Source organism: Plecotus auritus (genome assembly GCF_963455305.1).
Source record: "Plecotus auritus genome assembly, chromosome: 5".
In the NCBI taxonomy this organism is placed as follows: Eukaryota; Metazoa; Chordata; class Mammalia; order Chiroptera; family Vespertilionidae; genus Plecotus; species Plecotus auritus.
Window position 1 is genome coordinate 58,430,655 of NC_137776.1, and position 15,187 is coordinate 58,445,841.

General features: G+C 37.7%; 1 protein-coding gene across 17 annotated transcripts in view; it reads left to right on the top strand.

Moving 5' to 3' along the window:
* RBMS1 (RNA binding motif single stranded interacting protein 1) overlaps positions 1-14,443 on the top strand; it is a 225,774-nt gene extending 211,331 nt beyond the window's left edge. For 4 of the 17 annotated variants that reach the window (XM_080671295.1, XM_080671296.1, XM_080671297.1 and 1 more), the window contains exons 7-15: positions 1,595-1,701; positions 2,545-2,594; positions 2,721-2,814; positions 5,302-5,349; positions 6,286-6,336; positions 9,689-9,799; positions 10,938-11,018; positions 12,354-12,438; positions 13,437-14,443. In XM_080671295.1, the coding sequence (XP_080527421.1) occupies positions 1,595-1,701; positions 2,545-2,594; positions 2,721-2,814; positions 5,302-5,349; positions 6,286-6,336; positions 9,689-9,799; positions 10,938-11,018; positions 12,354-12,431 (620 nt within the window). In that variant the 3' untranslated portion in view covers positions 12,432-12,438; positions 13,437-14,443. Of the gene's footprint in view, positions 1-1,594; positions 1,711-2,544; positions 2,595-2,720; positions 2,815-5,301; positions 5,350-6,285; positions 6,337-9,688; positions 9,800-10,937; positions 11,019-12,353; positions 12,439-13,436 lie in introns of all 17 variants that reach the window. The other 13 variants (XM_080671287.1, XM_080671302.1, XM_080671288.1 and 10 more) reach the window with 5 other exon arrangements.
* The last annotated feature ends 744 nt before the right edge of the window (positions 14,444-15,187 follow it).

The following is a 15,187-nucleotide window of genomic DNA, read 5'->3' on the forward strand; positions in this document are numbered from 1 at the left end:
GACCCCTTTGTGAAAGGTAGGGCCAAGGCTCCCTGGATTCTCACCAGATGCCTCATGGTGTTGCTCTCACCTCCTAGTACCCACAGCACAGTTGTCATTCAGAAGTGAGCTCACATTCCCGCACATCCTGTGGAGTGGGCCTCACGGGGGAGAGGAGGAGATCGTGCCAAACTATAGCCTAGACAGCCCCCAAGAAGGAATTACAGTTGGATTCTGTGTTGTGTTTTGTATTTTGGCAGAGAAGTGTTGAAAGACACTATTGCTTCCAACCCTGTCATTAGTGGGTGGGTAATAGTGATATAAAATGAGAGATGAATTAGGATAATAAGAGGCAAAGGAGAAAGGAGTAAATTTTCCACAAGTAATATTTTTCTCTTCATGGTTATTTAACTTTGAGACATAACTTGAAAGTAGTAATCACAGTTCTGTAGTAGACAAAGGATGGAATGTGAGAGCCAGACAGGAAGGTGTGATTGCCTTTATTGCCTTAAGGAGAAACACACAGAAACATGCACCGTTTTCAGGAATACACTGCTGTTTCCATTCTAGAAAGGCAGAGAAAAGTCACGGTGGCCAGCTCTGCCGTCGCCCTTTTTTTCTCCTCTCTCTCTCTCTCTCTCTCTCTCTCTCTCTCTCTCTCTCTCTCTCTCTCTCTCTCTTCCTCTCTCTCTCTCTCTCTCTCTCTCTCTCTCTCTGTCTCTCTCCCTCCCTCCCTCCCTCCCTCCCTCCCTCTCTCTCTCTCTCTCTCCTCTGTCTTTTTAGCTCATGTGTATGTATCCCTGCATCCTTTGCTTTCCTGTGTTCTTGAGTTCTTTGGGTCATCTTATGATGTGGACATAGAGTAAAGCAACACTGAGTGGGATGATTAAAGGCATAGGAAAACCTTGAAATAAGGTGTTCACGGGGTTTCAGTTTTCTCCCAACAGCTATCTTCAATGCTGTATCCCAAAACCAAACAAATGCATTGACTGAACCAAGATGTAATAAGCACCCATAACATGCCAGACCCTGAGGCTCTGGGGATACAGCGACGAACAGAACAGATGTCACTGCCCCCGTGGAGCTTACACTCTTGAGGGAAATAGACACCAAACAAATCAACACACTCGCCAGTAGTTATAAACAGGATGAATAAAAATACATGTGAGGGGTCAAAGGGGGAACATGTTTCTTCTGGGGAAGTGAAGGCCTCTCTGAGGAATTAAGGGAGCCTTTTTAAGGTGGGGAGGAGCGGATGGACATAACCATGTTTACACTTAGAGGTTTATAGAGGTGGAATTATTGAGGCCCCAAACTTTCAAAAAGTGTATCTACACTTAAAGAAGTGGCAGAAGTGAATCAAATGATTCTTACGCATCCTCAGAATTGCTGTTTAGGTGTTCTCATTACACTCTGGTTTGAAAATAATAATTAATATATTTGTCACCAGTGGATAATCTTATAAGGGTCTGAGCAAACTTTTTCCTTAAAGTGTTCTCTTAGTTCCCTTACAGCACTCACACTGCTGCTGTTAAAGAAGCAATTCAGTCACATTGTCTTTCGTATACACACACACACAAGTTTGGTTTCATATTGTTTCTCCCTGTGTATTCAGCTCCAACAGAACCTTTGTTGTGTAAGTTTGCGGATGGAGGACAGAAGAAGAGACAGAACCCCAACAAATACATCCCCAATGGAAGACCATGGCATAGAGAAGGAGAGGTGAGACTTGTAAGTTCTTTCCTAAAACTTTAGTGTGGGTGTATGATTGTGAGAGCCTGTGACTAGTTACACAAGCATCATCTGAACTTGGCCACCACACTCCTGGAATAGGTGTCATAATCCGCATAATGTCGAATTAAAACTTTCCCAGTGGAAATGGTGCTAAGAGAGGGGCGATTCGCTAGATGGACAGATAGATGGTGGAAACAGCTATGTTCACTACATATCAAGTAAAAGAGCACTTCAAATGCCATGGATTCTGAGAGAGGTTTACAGTTATAACTATTCAGAAGTCATTCTAAATAACATTATTAAAATAAATAGTATGTTTGTCATTGAGGGATTTTCTTTTTTTTGCCTAATTCTTTTGAATAATGTTCTTTATTTAACAAAAAAGAAAGTTCAATCCCTTAATTAAGATGTTGGGCCTCCATTTCTCTATGTACATTTTCAATGAATTGTTTGTTTTTTTAAAGTAACATACTGGTTCAAGAATTTCTAGGGAAATGCCATCCAGTAGAAATAAATGTTCTGGAATATGACCAATGATAACCACTAGCCATGTGTAGCTATTTGAACACTTGAAATGTAGCTTGGATGCCGGAGGGACTCAATTTTTTATTTAACTTTAAATAACTGCGAGTGACTATTGGTTACTATGTGGGACAGTGCAGATCTAGAGCTTTAATTCTCATGTTGAGTTTATAACTGTGGGGTTTGCTAACAAACTCCTACTTTTATCAAATGCTATTAAACCATCGCTGTTTCATGTTGTCCTGACTAAGAAATGGAATTTTTTAATTGTGCCTTTGCAGATGTTTCTCTTTCTTTTCATTCCCATAGGCTGGAATGACACTTACTTACGACCCAACCACAGCTGCTATACAGAACGGGTATGTCATTAAGATAAATACATAATGGCTTGAGGGAAAATGTAAAGGTGGAAAATATCAGACGTTTGTTCCGTGAAATACTCTGTTTAAAGGATTACTTAATAAAGGCTTTTGTATTTGTTCTAGATTTTACCCTTCACCATACAGTATTGCTACAAACCGAATGATCACTCAAACTTCTATTGCACCCTATCTTGCGTCTCCTGTATCTGCCTACCAGGTTTGTACCATTAGGATTCATCAAGAGTACAGAAACTTGCTACATTTTTTGTGTCTTAAAATTTTGAACATTTATAATGCAATTTAAGTCAAATATTATGTAGCTTGGATACCGATTTAGAATAAGCTGCTTTTTACTTGACAGAGTGATTTGCTTTTTATGTATAAGAGAATGTAAAATGGGAAAATGGTTTCCAGTTGTCAGTCCTTGAAATCTTAGCATTTTAAAATTGGGATGAACCCCAGTACTTCCTCCACTGGGAGCCCTGCTGTTGGACATCACATGTCCCAGAAATTAAAGCTTGAAGAGAATTGCCTTCAGGCGAAATATCGAATAGGTGTGCACACTTGCCTTTGTTTCTTCATCAGCAGGAGCTAACAAAATAGCAAGTAAACATGCTAATAAAGATGTGTCTCTATCGGGTAACATTAAATGAGCAATACAGTGAAATTGTAGGCAAAAAAAAAAAAAAAAAAGGAGGTCACTCCCTGTTTAAGTTATTTCTGTGAGAAGGCTTTATTTTAAATAAATTCCCAACTTACAACCAAGATCTCATTAAGCACCTCGTTATAATACTGATTTGGTTTTATTGCAGGGTTAGCTTCTGTTCTTCGTGAACCCAGTGTGTACATACAATTTCTCTTTAGCAGAATGCCTCTAATAGGGTTGCCGCATTGGCCCAGATAGGAACATTATAATGGAGTTCTATTACAGACATGTAGGGATATAATTCTCTTTTGTTGACTGTTGAGATCCTGTATGACTAAACTAAACTCTTGTGTATTCTTGTTTTTAAAACAATGGAATGAGATGTTGTAGTCCTGGTTTCTGGCGTTAGGGGGTTGTAGTATCTAATAACTGTTTATTTTGCTTCTGTAAGCCTCAGTTTCCTCATCTTTAAAATGGGGATAATAATAGATTCTATCTCATAGGCTTGTCATAAGAACTAGATGAGACTATGTATAGAGCTTAGCACATTATCCTGGCATATCATTAGCAATCAATAAATGTTAGTAATGGTTATCATCATTATTAATGTGCAGGTTTAGCTGGCTGATGAGAATAAATTCATTATACTTTTTTAAAAATAATAGATTGGTCAGCATAAGCAATATCATAAAGGTGGTTTTGTTTAAAAACATAAAAGTCGCTTTGAATAACAAAGAATAGTGATCAAATGCACTAAAACTGAAATTTTAAAATCGCATTCACAGCCTCCCTCAGCTTTTAGGTTCTTTCCTCCTCCTTTCCCTGAATTGTCTCTTATTTTTTCTTTTATCTCTCTGGGTTGTTATGTTACCTATGCTGGTGTTTCAATCTGCTGGACAAAATATTCACTCATTTAATGCCTCTCTAATTATTTTGAATTTAAGATTTCTATGTTTTCTTTGCCTATGTAAAACTCAGATCTGCTCTAATGCATTTTCCCTAATTATTAACAATTCCCTAATTAACAATTTCGATATTGAAAGGTAGTCTTCTCTTAACTATCTGAACTTGGAACCCTCTGCCATTTATGGATATTACTAAAAATAGGCACAAGTAAGCTTATTCTCAGGCGAATGAAAGATTATGCATATTAATTTGAATGTGTACTGCTGTAGATATAATTCTTAATGCATCTCCCACCACCTCTTTTCTATAAAAGCATTGAACATTTTGCCCACAGAACTGTTTCATAGAATTAAAAAATCAGGAGACTAGTGTTTGTAATAAATTTGATATGCCTAACTAGAAACAACATTTCATTTCAAAGGCCTAATTTTTTTTTCCTTAGGCATTCTGTGTTTTCCTAAGATACGTGTGGAATTTTTTTCATTTGCCTTAACACTCAGTGCCATAACCTCAGAGACTGATTGTTAACCCCATCAGTTCAGGGGCCTGGTAGGGTCAGCAGATGAGCTTTAAGTGGTCTTTCTGTGATTCCCTTAAATTGTTTGCAAAATATTGCTTGTGTGTATGCAGTTAGTTGGGGGGTGGGAGGGGAGAAGAGGTCTGAATCTTTCATCAGTTTTTCAGTGGGCTCCATGACCTAAACAAGGGTAAAGAATCAAGGGTAAAAAGAAAAGAAAAATCATAGAACATAGATTATTATTCCCATTTTATAGTTAGGGGAAAATGAGGACTAGTCATTGGCAGCAGCTGATTTGCTGCTTAAAAAAGAAAATTGGGTTAGATGTCATAGCTCCCTAACCCCATTATGCTATATTAGATTATCAAGACCACTGAAGCATATTTAAAAAATGGGAGCATCTGTCCCAAATTGGGGTCTCTATGGAGCTGCTCGCCTCCCCGTGATTTATTCAGTGAAGGCCTTGTACTCGTGTTGGAGTGGGCCTTTCTCCACTAAACCACCATATGCTTATACAATTGGATTTGAGAAATTGGCATCCACAAGAAACCATCAATACCCTGATGGGGAAAGGCTGCAGTCCAGATAACTGAAATGTTAACAAGGCAGAAGCACTTAACTTTGATCTGCCTTAGGTGGCAAAGGAAACCAGAGAAAACAAGTATCGGGGCTCTGCTATCAAGGTAATTCCTAATACATTCTTCCCCCATGACTCTCCCCTCGTATCCTCTCTATAGAACCTCTGAAGTTAGCAGCAGGGGATAAGACACAGGAGGGATTTGTTGTTAAGAATTATAGACTGAAACGTACTCTAAAAATTACATAGTCTCAGGAAAGTTCTGGGCATCAAGAAATGGACTGTTTTTACTTTTGTTTTTGTTTTTTGTTGTTTTTTTTTTCTCTTGAACGGCAGACTGCTTTCTTTTCTGCCATGAAACCTGACTCTCACATCTTATTTCTCAATCCAAGAGGGTCTACTGTGTGGATGCCCTTGTGACTGTCGATGTCAAGATCTAGTTGCTGAAGTTTCATTTTCTAAATCTGAATTTCAGATTATTTTCCACACTAGCTAGAAATTGTTGATTACCAAAAAAGATTTCTAAAACCTAATGAATGTCCTGGGATCCAAGAGGGATTAAATTTGATTATTCTTTTTAAATAAGCACATACTTTATGAGTTAGTTTCTAATAAGATGTGCTGGAATTAATTCTCATTCATCTGTATTCCTGAAGCATCTAGTTCATACTTTGATGATAGCACTTTTCACTATTGATTGGAGTTCTTTACTTGTTTATCTCCCTTCCTTTAGACAGCAAATTTCTTGAGGGTGGGGCCCATGTCTTATCACCTTTTTTCTTTTTTGGTGCCTGATACTCATACACCTCAGGAAATACTTGTTAAGTGGGCAAATGGAATTTTGTTTTAAATAATCATTTCATCCTATTCAGAGTGACCAGTTTGCCAAGAACTCTAACTGCCTTAATAATCTTTTTAATCATTGATAGTATTGTTTCCTTAATTTCCTTCTGTAGATTTTAACATGATTAAAAGAGTTCTAGAGAAATAGGTAGCATTCCAATGGAAATCAATGTTTCTTTCAAAATCCTCCCTTTTCCAGGTGCAAAGTCCTTCTTGGATGCAACCTCAACCATATATCCTTCAGCACCCGGTAAGTTTTCATCATAATGGCTTTGTGCTTTGAAAGTAAACCATGTATATGTTAAAACCATTCTCTGGGGGATTTTAAGCATGTAATATGTGAATGTATAAGCTCATTATAAAACTCTCACTCACCTTTGTCTTAAAACAGGTTGGTAGTTAACAAGTTAAATTTGCAGTCTGTCAGAACATAAAATACATCGTATTAGAGACAGGGCACCATTTTCTTCCTCCTACCAGTTCTGTAGGAGATCATTAAATTGAGTTTTTTACTTTTTAAATTTTTTTTTGTTTTTCTTTACCTTTTTCACTTCTTAAATTTTTTTAAGTTGTAAGGGTGTTGTTTTTATTGCTAATTTTTAGCAGCACTTGCGATGAAACCCTCATTTTTTACATTCTATTTAATGCAAATATAGATTGTTCAAACTTGATCTAGAGATTTTTATTGGAGTTTCTTAGCCTCTCCACAGAAACTATAAATACAAAAGTAGTAACACCTTCTTTGGTAAATAAATGTGATTTCTTTAGTGACATGATCATTTGTTGCACTTATGTATACAATATATTTCTTTTAGTTGAGTAAGTTATCCTTCACCTTATTAGTGTATTTTAATGTGTTTTTCAAAAATACATAAAATCTAGATTGTTGAATTAAAACATGGGCTTAACAAGTTGGAAAAAAATAGCCATAGCCAGTATGGCTCAGTTGATTGGGCATCATCCCATGCACTGAAAAGTCACAGGTTCAATTCCCGGTCAGAGCACATGCCAGAGTTTCGGGTTCAGTCCCTGGCTGGGTCACGTGCAAGAGCCAGCCGGAATGATGTTCTGCTCTCACATGATATTTATCTCTCTCTCTCCTTCTCCTTTCCTCTCTCTCTAAAAATGAATAAAATAAAAAAATGCAATAAAAAATTTTTAAGAAAGCAATGTCTTTTTTAACATTGAAAAAATAAAGGTGGAGAACAAAATCGCACACAAAAAAGGCTAAGAATGCCCAATTTGGACCTCCATGTTTGCCATGAGAAAACCACACCTTTGGCCCTAAGCTTTCTAATAACTAACGCAAAATAGGAATCTTTTTTTTTAATATGTTTTTATTGATTTCAGAGAGAAGCAGGGAGAGGTAGAGAGGGATAGAAACACTGATGAGAGAGAATCTTTGATTGGCTGCCTCCTGCAGGCTCCCTACTGGGGATAGAGCCCGCAACCAAGACAGTGCCCTGACCGGGATTCGAGCCGTGATCTCCTGGTTCATAGGTCAATGCTCAACCCTTGAGCCACACTGGCCAGGCACAAAATGGGATCTTGATAAGCAGTACAGCTCTCAATACTCATAAAATAAAAACAGATCAGTGGTTGGGAAGAGCAGTCTTGGCCTTAAGATGAGACAGGAATTTCTCTCCTAACACCTAGAAAAGACTATGCAATGTAAGATCATGTGGGTGAAACAGCAGACCAGGGATAAGTTCTGAATAGAAAGTTGCTGAGATGACTTTGAAGAAGCAAATAAAACTTGGTTAGTTAATAACACAGGAGAAAAGCTCCGTGCTATGTGTCTACATACACACATATGTTTCTATATGCACACATACATCCACATATATACCTGCCAACTCATGTATGCACATTTATACCCCCACATACATAAACGCTCATGGCAGTCCATGTCCCTGGTCCTTAGTGCTGTCCTATTGTAAAATGCTGGAAATGAACTCACTTTTCATTTGGGAGCTTCGTGGTATAGTAGTTCCTACAGATGAATGGGGAAAATGAGCAGGAAACTCCTTCAGCATATTCTGGACTTCTGAGTCATTTCTGTGTTACACACTCTCTGATGATGCACATTAAACCTTTAAAAAGAAAAAAGTTTTTAAACATATTTTTATTGATTTCAGAGAGGAAGGGAGAGAAAGAGAAAGATAGAAACATCAATGATAAGAGAGAGAATATCATTGATCAGCTGCCTCCTGCACACCCCACTCTGAAGGTCAAGCCTGCAACCCGGGGCATGTGCCCTGACCAGGAATCGAACCGTGACCCTCCTGGTTCATAATTTTTTAATGCAATGTATTAACAACAAACTATTTCTGACACATCTATATTTTCTTGGCAACTTTTAGAGCCAAAGCTGCACATAGTTCAGTTGAACATCTTTAAGGAGACCGTAGTGTACAGAAGGTTCCTGTCTGAGGATTCATTTCCTTTCCCACCAGATCTGGACTGCCTGCAGCCAGAATTAAAGTGCCTGCACATTGATCTCGGCCCACAGTTGTACATCTAATATCAATAAATAACTGTATTTAGTGGATATGTCCCGTACAGTGATGCCAAAACCTTAACATTAGGTTTGTAGTGTTAGAATAATTGTATTCTCAGGCCATTGGATGATTGCAAAAGTGGGAGGGATTATATAATCCATAAGAATATCATATAAGATAAATTAGAGAAAATGTAAAAATCCAAAAATAGAATTAATTAAATTTTGGTTTATGCAATCAGTGTACCATTATGTAATCTTTGAAAATTGTGATAATGACAGTTGTGCAGTAGTTTAGGTAGATATTTGTAATGGAATGTTAAGTGAAAAGCAGAATCCCGGGATATGAAATGGTTTATGTACCTTCATTGCAACTCTATAAAAACATGCCAAGTTTAGAGTCTGGGTAGCAGTGGGAGCCTGGCAGTGCTCACAGTGATGTCGGGGAGAGAGAGTGGGTGACTGGTGATGTTTCCCACCTCTCCTCTGTTTTTTTTAAATTATATTTTACTTTTAATGACCAGAATTTTAAAATAGGAAGTCAAATAATCTGAAATTGGTTTATTCATTATATCTGAATCATCAGTTTCCCTGTCCTGGCCCAAATTGTAGTTGAAAGTGCTGGGAAATACTGAGTGAATGAAGAATGTGATCTTGATCTTGATCTTGATCTTGAATCAAATGACTCTCTATATAGAACATTTTTTAAATAAAACACGGTATTTATAATATTCAATATAGCATATTATTTTGTGGCCATATAAATCATCCACTGCCATGTATTTTTTAAAAATAAGCCTTTTGTAACCCAGCCAGCCAAAAATAGTTTGAATTTTCTGTTCTTAAGTGGAATGTAAAGGGAGAGGTGGTTAATACAGGGATTTCCATGAAGTGAGTGCTCCTTAAAAAGTCTCAGGAAAATACACTTTAGAAGAGTTTAAGGAGGTAATTTATGCCATTTGCAAATTTGAGGGGAGGTTATTTTTGTTTCACATTCCTCAACAAATAGGCATTTCCTTTGCAAAAAGTGATTACATAATTTTAATTCTCTCCCTCTTGTCATAACATGTATCTTACATGGCTCTTGTCTCCAACTTCCCAGGGTGCCGTGTTAACTCCCTCAATGGAGCACACCATGTCACTACAGCCCGCATCTATGATCAACCCTCTGGCCCAGCAGATGAGTCATCTGTCACTAGGCAACACCGGAACAGTAGGTGGCAAATTAATATCATCTGTCTCGGCAAAGAGAAGAGTATAAATTAATGCAGCCTGTGTCTTCCCTCTCAGTCACATGCTCTGTGATGTCAACAATATGTCTGACCTCCTGACACCTTTCCACACACACACATTGCCTTCCTCATAGTAAATACTCAGATATTTCTTGATTAATTGAGGAACTAAAAGTTGGTCCCCTGAGCATCTCTTCTTTACCAGAATGTAGCACCCGTACATGACTACACCCAGCCCCAGTAATCAATCCTGTTCATTCATTCTGGCAGACCTGGTCTCCTGAATCAAAAGATGAAGTTGATACATGGTGGCAAAGACAAGGGATTTCCCCTCACTTATGTTTTTTATGGAATTTGGGGACATTGAATCATGATCTCTATACTGAATTATTTCCCCAGAGTCTAGGTGACTTAATTGGGCACTGAAGTTGAGCTGATATCACGCCCGATTAACTTCCAGGGTTAATATGGGTAGTGTTTGGATAAAACAACCAAGGGCTTTTAAGTCAGACCATATCTATGGTGGCTTAAAAGAACAAAGGGTATTAGGGTGTTTTCCCCACTTACACTCAAAACTAGCAGCAGCTTCTTGTGGAGGCTTAAACGGGCCACTCACCTCCAATGAGGTTGACTGGAAAGCTCTCCTGCCTTTGGAAAAGGATGCCTGTCAGCAAGGGTCCACTTCCTATTCTGCAGTGACCTGTTAAAGATCTAGTAAGTCATTTACCCCTTGGGTCTTCACTTAGGGAGACAGTTCTGGATACAAGCTCAGGAGGCTTCTGGGAAATAATGAGCCCCTTTGAGAAGAGAGCTTTTAAAATAGCTCATTAATGATGTTCATTGAGGATAAGAAACCTTAATGATCTTCACCCATGTGCTTCTTTGTTAGGAAATTCCAAGAAAGGTGGGATTTTTACTTTGATAAATTCAAAAAGTAGGAAGCATTCACTTTGCCTTTCATATGATATATTGATGTTAGTATACTAATTAAATTTTGAGCCCATTTAAATTTCTTCTTTGAGACTTCCAAATACTTGTCATCCCACCTCAAAATTCCCCAAGTGTTCAGGATTTTGCATGGCTTGTCCTGGCCCATCCTGACCACACTCTTCTTTTCAGTACATGCCTGCAACATCAGCTATGCAAGGAGCCTATTTGCCACAGTACACACACGTGCAGACGACGGCAGTTCCTGTTGAGGTTGGTACTGACCCTTCTGGCAATGAGTAGTTTCAGAAATGGGTAAATTAGATGAAATTCAAAGAAAAATCTATCAAGTCAAACATTTGCATAAAGATTTCAGTTTAGAGGGAGCATATACCTAGAGTTATTTTTAACTATGAATCATCATTCTCTGCATACAAATTAGTGTAGTGACATCCAGGCCACACCCCCAAGACTCCCAGAAACATTTTCCAAGCTTGTAACACGTTTCATTTCCCTTCCAAGGCTCTGTCTTGTCTCCTGTAAAATGGTACTTACAGGCGAATTAGGTAAAGCTGAGTCAGTAATCGTAGTACCAAAGATTCTATCAATCATAATAATTGCAAAAACAACCAGTTATAATTAAGATACTTGAAAATGCTGTTTCAAAACTTTTACAGGATGAGGAACAAAACATAGCTGTTTTCATAGGGGCAGTTTGTATAGCTAAATAACTTCTAGTTCTTGTTATGGAAGATACTAATATAATATTGGCATGAAATAAGTCTGACATTTAAAGTAAGATTTGAATTAAGCTTGGACAAAATAGCGTTTTCCAGCAAAGTGCCCTTAAAATTCCAAGGAAATTCATCAACTCAATCAATTCTACCTTCCAAGCAGATCCCATAGGTTCCAATTCCAGAAGCAGCCCTAGGACTGTGGCTGAATATAGGAGGAAGGAGGAAGTGGGGGGGATGATTGTTGTTTTGTTTGCATCTGGTCGATTTAAATTTGTGCAATTATTGACAATCATAGTTACAAAAACCCAAAATCTTTTATCTGCAATTCTGAAATACACAAAAAACACTAAAACAAAGAATTCTCTTTGTAATTACTTTAGCAAATAACTTGACCTGCAGCAATACCCAACCCAAACTGATGCAAGACACAGATTTTTTCTCCACTTACTGTGCATATTTATATCTTCCAGTGCAGACCTGTTAATGTGAGGTACAGCCCTGGACCCCCACTGTGTATATTTAGTGAGGTACTGCATATGCATACCATATTTCAGATCCTAAAATCTGAAAACACTGAATTTCAAGTCACATCTGGCCCCAAGGGATAAGAGATTTGTTTGATAAGTTGTAGCTTGGTTTGAAAGGACAACTCAAATATGGGGGTGGGAGGCTCTTTGGATGTACCAGATATTTGAACTTCTTAGGGAAATAATTCACCTTGAAAGTTATACATAACCCTAAGAAAATCACTTTTTAAAAAAAAAACCACTTTAAAGAGTGCTTGTTTTGAAGATGCTGGACTCAGTCAGACCTGAGTAGCAGCATTTGTATCTCATTGCTCACATGTCTCATCTGTTCTGCTTTGTTGTAGGAGGCGAGTGGTCAGCAGCAGGTGGCTGTAGAGACGTCTAATGACCATTCTCCATATACCTTTCAACCCAATAAGTAACTGTGAGGTATGAGGGAGAGGTCTCCATCACTGTAGGGCTCAGGTCAAGAAAAAAATCTAATGGTTCTTTTATCAAAATGGTACTTAGGGTACCTGAGATTTCCTCACACTGCTGTGATCATGGCTAAGGAATCCAATGTTATCAAAATGTTCAAAGCAGTGATTTTTGTGGATGTTCAATTAAATATTCTTTCCAAAAGGCACTTATGTTGAAGTCGAATATATATTTACTCCCTCCCTTCTTTTTTTTTTTTTTTTTAAATATATTTTATTGATTTTTTACAGAGAAGGAAGGGAGAGGGATAGAGAGTTACAAACATCTATGAGAGAGAAACATTGATCAGCTGCCTCCGGCACACCTCCTGCTGGGGATGTGCCCGCAACCCAGGTACATGCCCTTGACCAGTATCGAACCTGGGACCTTTCAGTCCACAGGCCGACGCTCTATCCACTGAGCCAAACCGGTTAGGGCTACTCTCTCCCTTCTTAACTCTCCCCAAAAATGTGTAACATTAGGAAACAACAGGCATCAAATTTGTCCTACAGCACATTTATTTTACAATGATCTTACTTTAATGTTCACAAGCTCAAGGATATATAGCACAAGAGTTTGCATAATCTAGCATTGCAAGGTTAGCAATATCTTGACTTAGGAGTTTAATGTCAGTATCCTTAGATTGAGAGGTTGCATTACCAGCTCTCACTTGGACCACAAATCTCACACCTTTTTACTTTACCATGCAGATTGCACTAAAATAAGTGGATAGAACTTGGGTTTCTCATTGTTCTGGCAAAAGTATGTTGCAGGTCCCAGATCTCAAAGTTGGACTCGAAGCGTAGAAAGTGACCCTCAGTTCCAGAGTTTGCATCTATTGGCCTACTGCCAGGGATTAGCACAGCCTTTTCTAAACACCTTTATCTTTAAAACCAAAAAGAGATTACAAAGCTCTGTGGTGTGTTCTGTCAAATGTACAAAAGCCTTTGTCTTTTATTTGTCTCTTTCAGATGTACAGAAGGGTGTTCTTACATGAAGAAGGGTGTGAAGGCTGAACAATCATGGATTTTTCTGATCAATTGTGCTTTAGGAAATTATTGACAGTTTTGCACAGGTTCTTGAAAACGTTATTTATAATGAAATCAACTAAAACTATTTTTGCTATAAGTTCTATAAGGTGCATAAAACCCTTAAATTCATCTAGTAGCTGTTCCCCTGAACAGGTTTATTTTAGTAAAAAAAAAAAAAAAATACAAAAAAAACCCACAAAAAAACAAAAAGATTTTTATCAAATGTTACAATGCAAAAAAAGGAAAAAAAAAAAAGAAAAGAAAAAATGGAAAAAAAAGAAAACTTCAATTTTCTGGGTATGCACAAAGACCATGAAGACTTATCCAAGTGCATGACCGGATTTTTGTGGTTTTGTTCATTTTGTGTTTAATTTGTGTTTTTTCCCGCTGTATGAAATGGGCTTTCTGACGTTTCACTAGTCCGACTTCACCCACGGTGTTCTGTGCTTGCAGTGCGAGTGTTGCTGTAATTCAATGTTGCCGTCCGTGTCTCTTTTCTTCGCTTTCCGTTTTTCTTTCAATGTAGTGTGAAGTGTCTTATCCTTTTCTATGAATTCCAATTTGCCTTAACTCTTTTGATGCTGTAGCTGTTTCAGTAAAAGTTAGTTCAAACTAATGATGTAGAATGCTTTGACCAAATGAGCTGGTCTATTATGCCTTGTAAAACAGCAGCATAGGGCTTTTAAAAGGTAGTCAATAAAAGTTGCTGAAATTTTGGCTTTTTTAAATATGTAGTAGGTGTTTTTAATGATTTTTCACATAATGTGTAAGGTAGTGAAATGCAAGAAGGGAAAAACGATTTGTGTGAAACACATTTTCTGACTGGGGAACTTTTAATAGGGTAAATTGTTTGTATGGCTGTATGCCAACAGTTTCCTCTGATAGTTTGACTGATTTAGGATATCTGCTGTATGATGCAATGTAAAGTCTTTTTTGCCTTTTTTCAGGAAAAAAAAACAAAAAAAAAAACAACCTAACTTGATGTTCTAGATTTAGTGTAGGTAGTGTTGGGACTGGGGGTGGGGGGTGGGGGAGGGGAGTCCCCGAATGTTTTGTCCTTCCTTTATACTAATGATAGTGCTTTAGAATGCGAATTAGGCCTGAGATCTGGCAAACAGAAAAATGTTGGTATTGCAACTAAATGGCAAAAGCTAAAAGTAAGGATTTATCTTCAAACATAAGCTGAGATATGGATAGAAGCAAAATGATTGGCTACTAGCTCTCTCTCTCTCCTCTCTCTATTACGTAAATTTGAGAAATAAAAATTACTTGGCACTTTTAAAGGTAACTTCACCAAAGACCGAAGAGCCAGTAACCAGTAGCTCCAACTTGTCTCAGCATCACATCTTCTGTGCTCTTTATTTTTGCCGGACCAGTTTGCGGTTAGGAGAATGTGCCTTTTTTGTACCTTTGCATTTAGGTTTTATAATTTTAATTGATGTATGGACACACACAAACAAAAAAGCATGAAGGAAGATTTGGATCCAAGCAGTGCCACACTTTACATCATCACTACAAGTGTTAAGTGTAAAGAAAAAACAATTTTGAAACTATGAAATTCCTGATTCATAAATACACAGTTATTTCTACTTTAGTACCTACAAGATGATTCACTGTTATTAAAGCTCTTTTATTAAGATAATTGCATACGTTTGAAAAGCAACGGTAAATTAAGTTGTCTTCCAAAACTG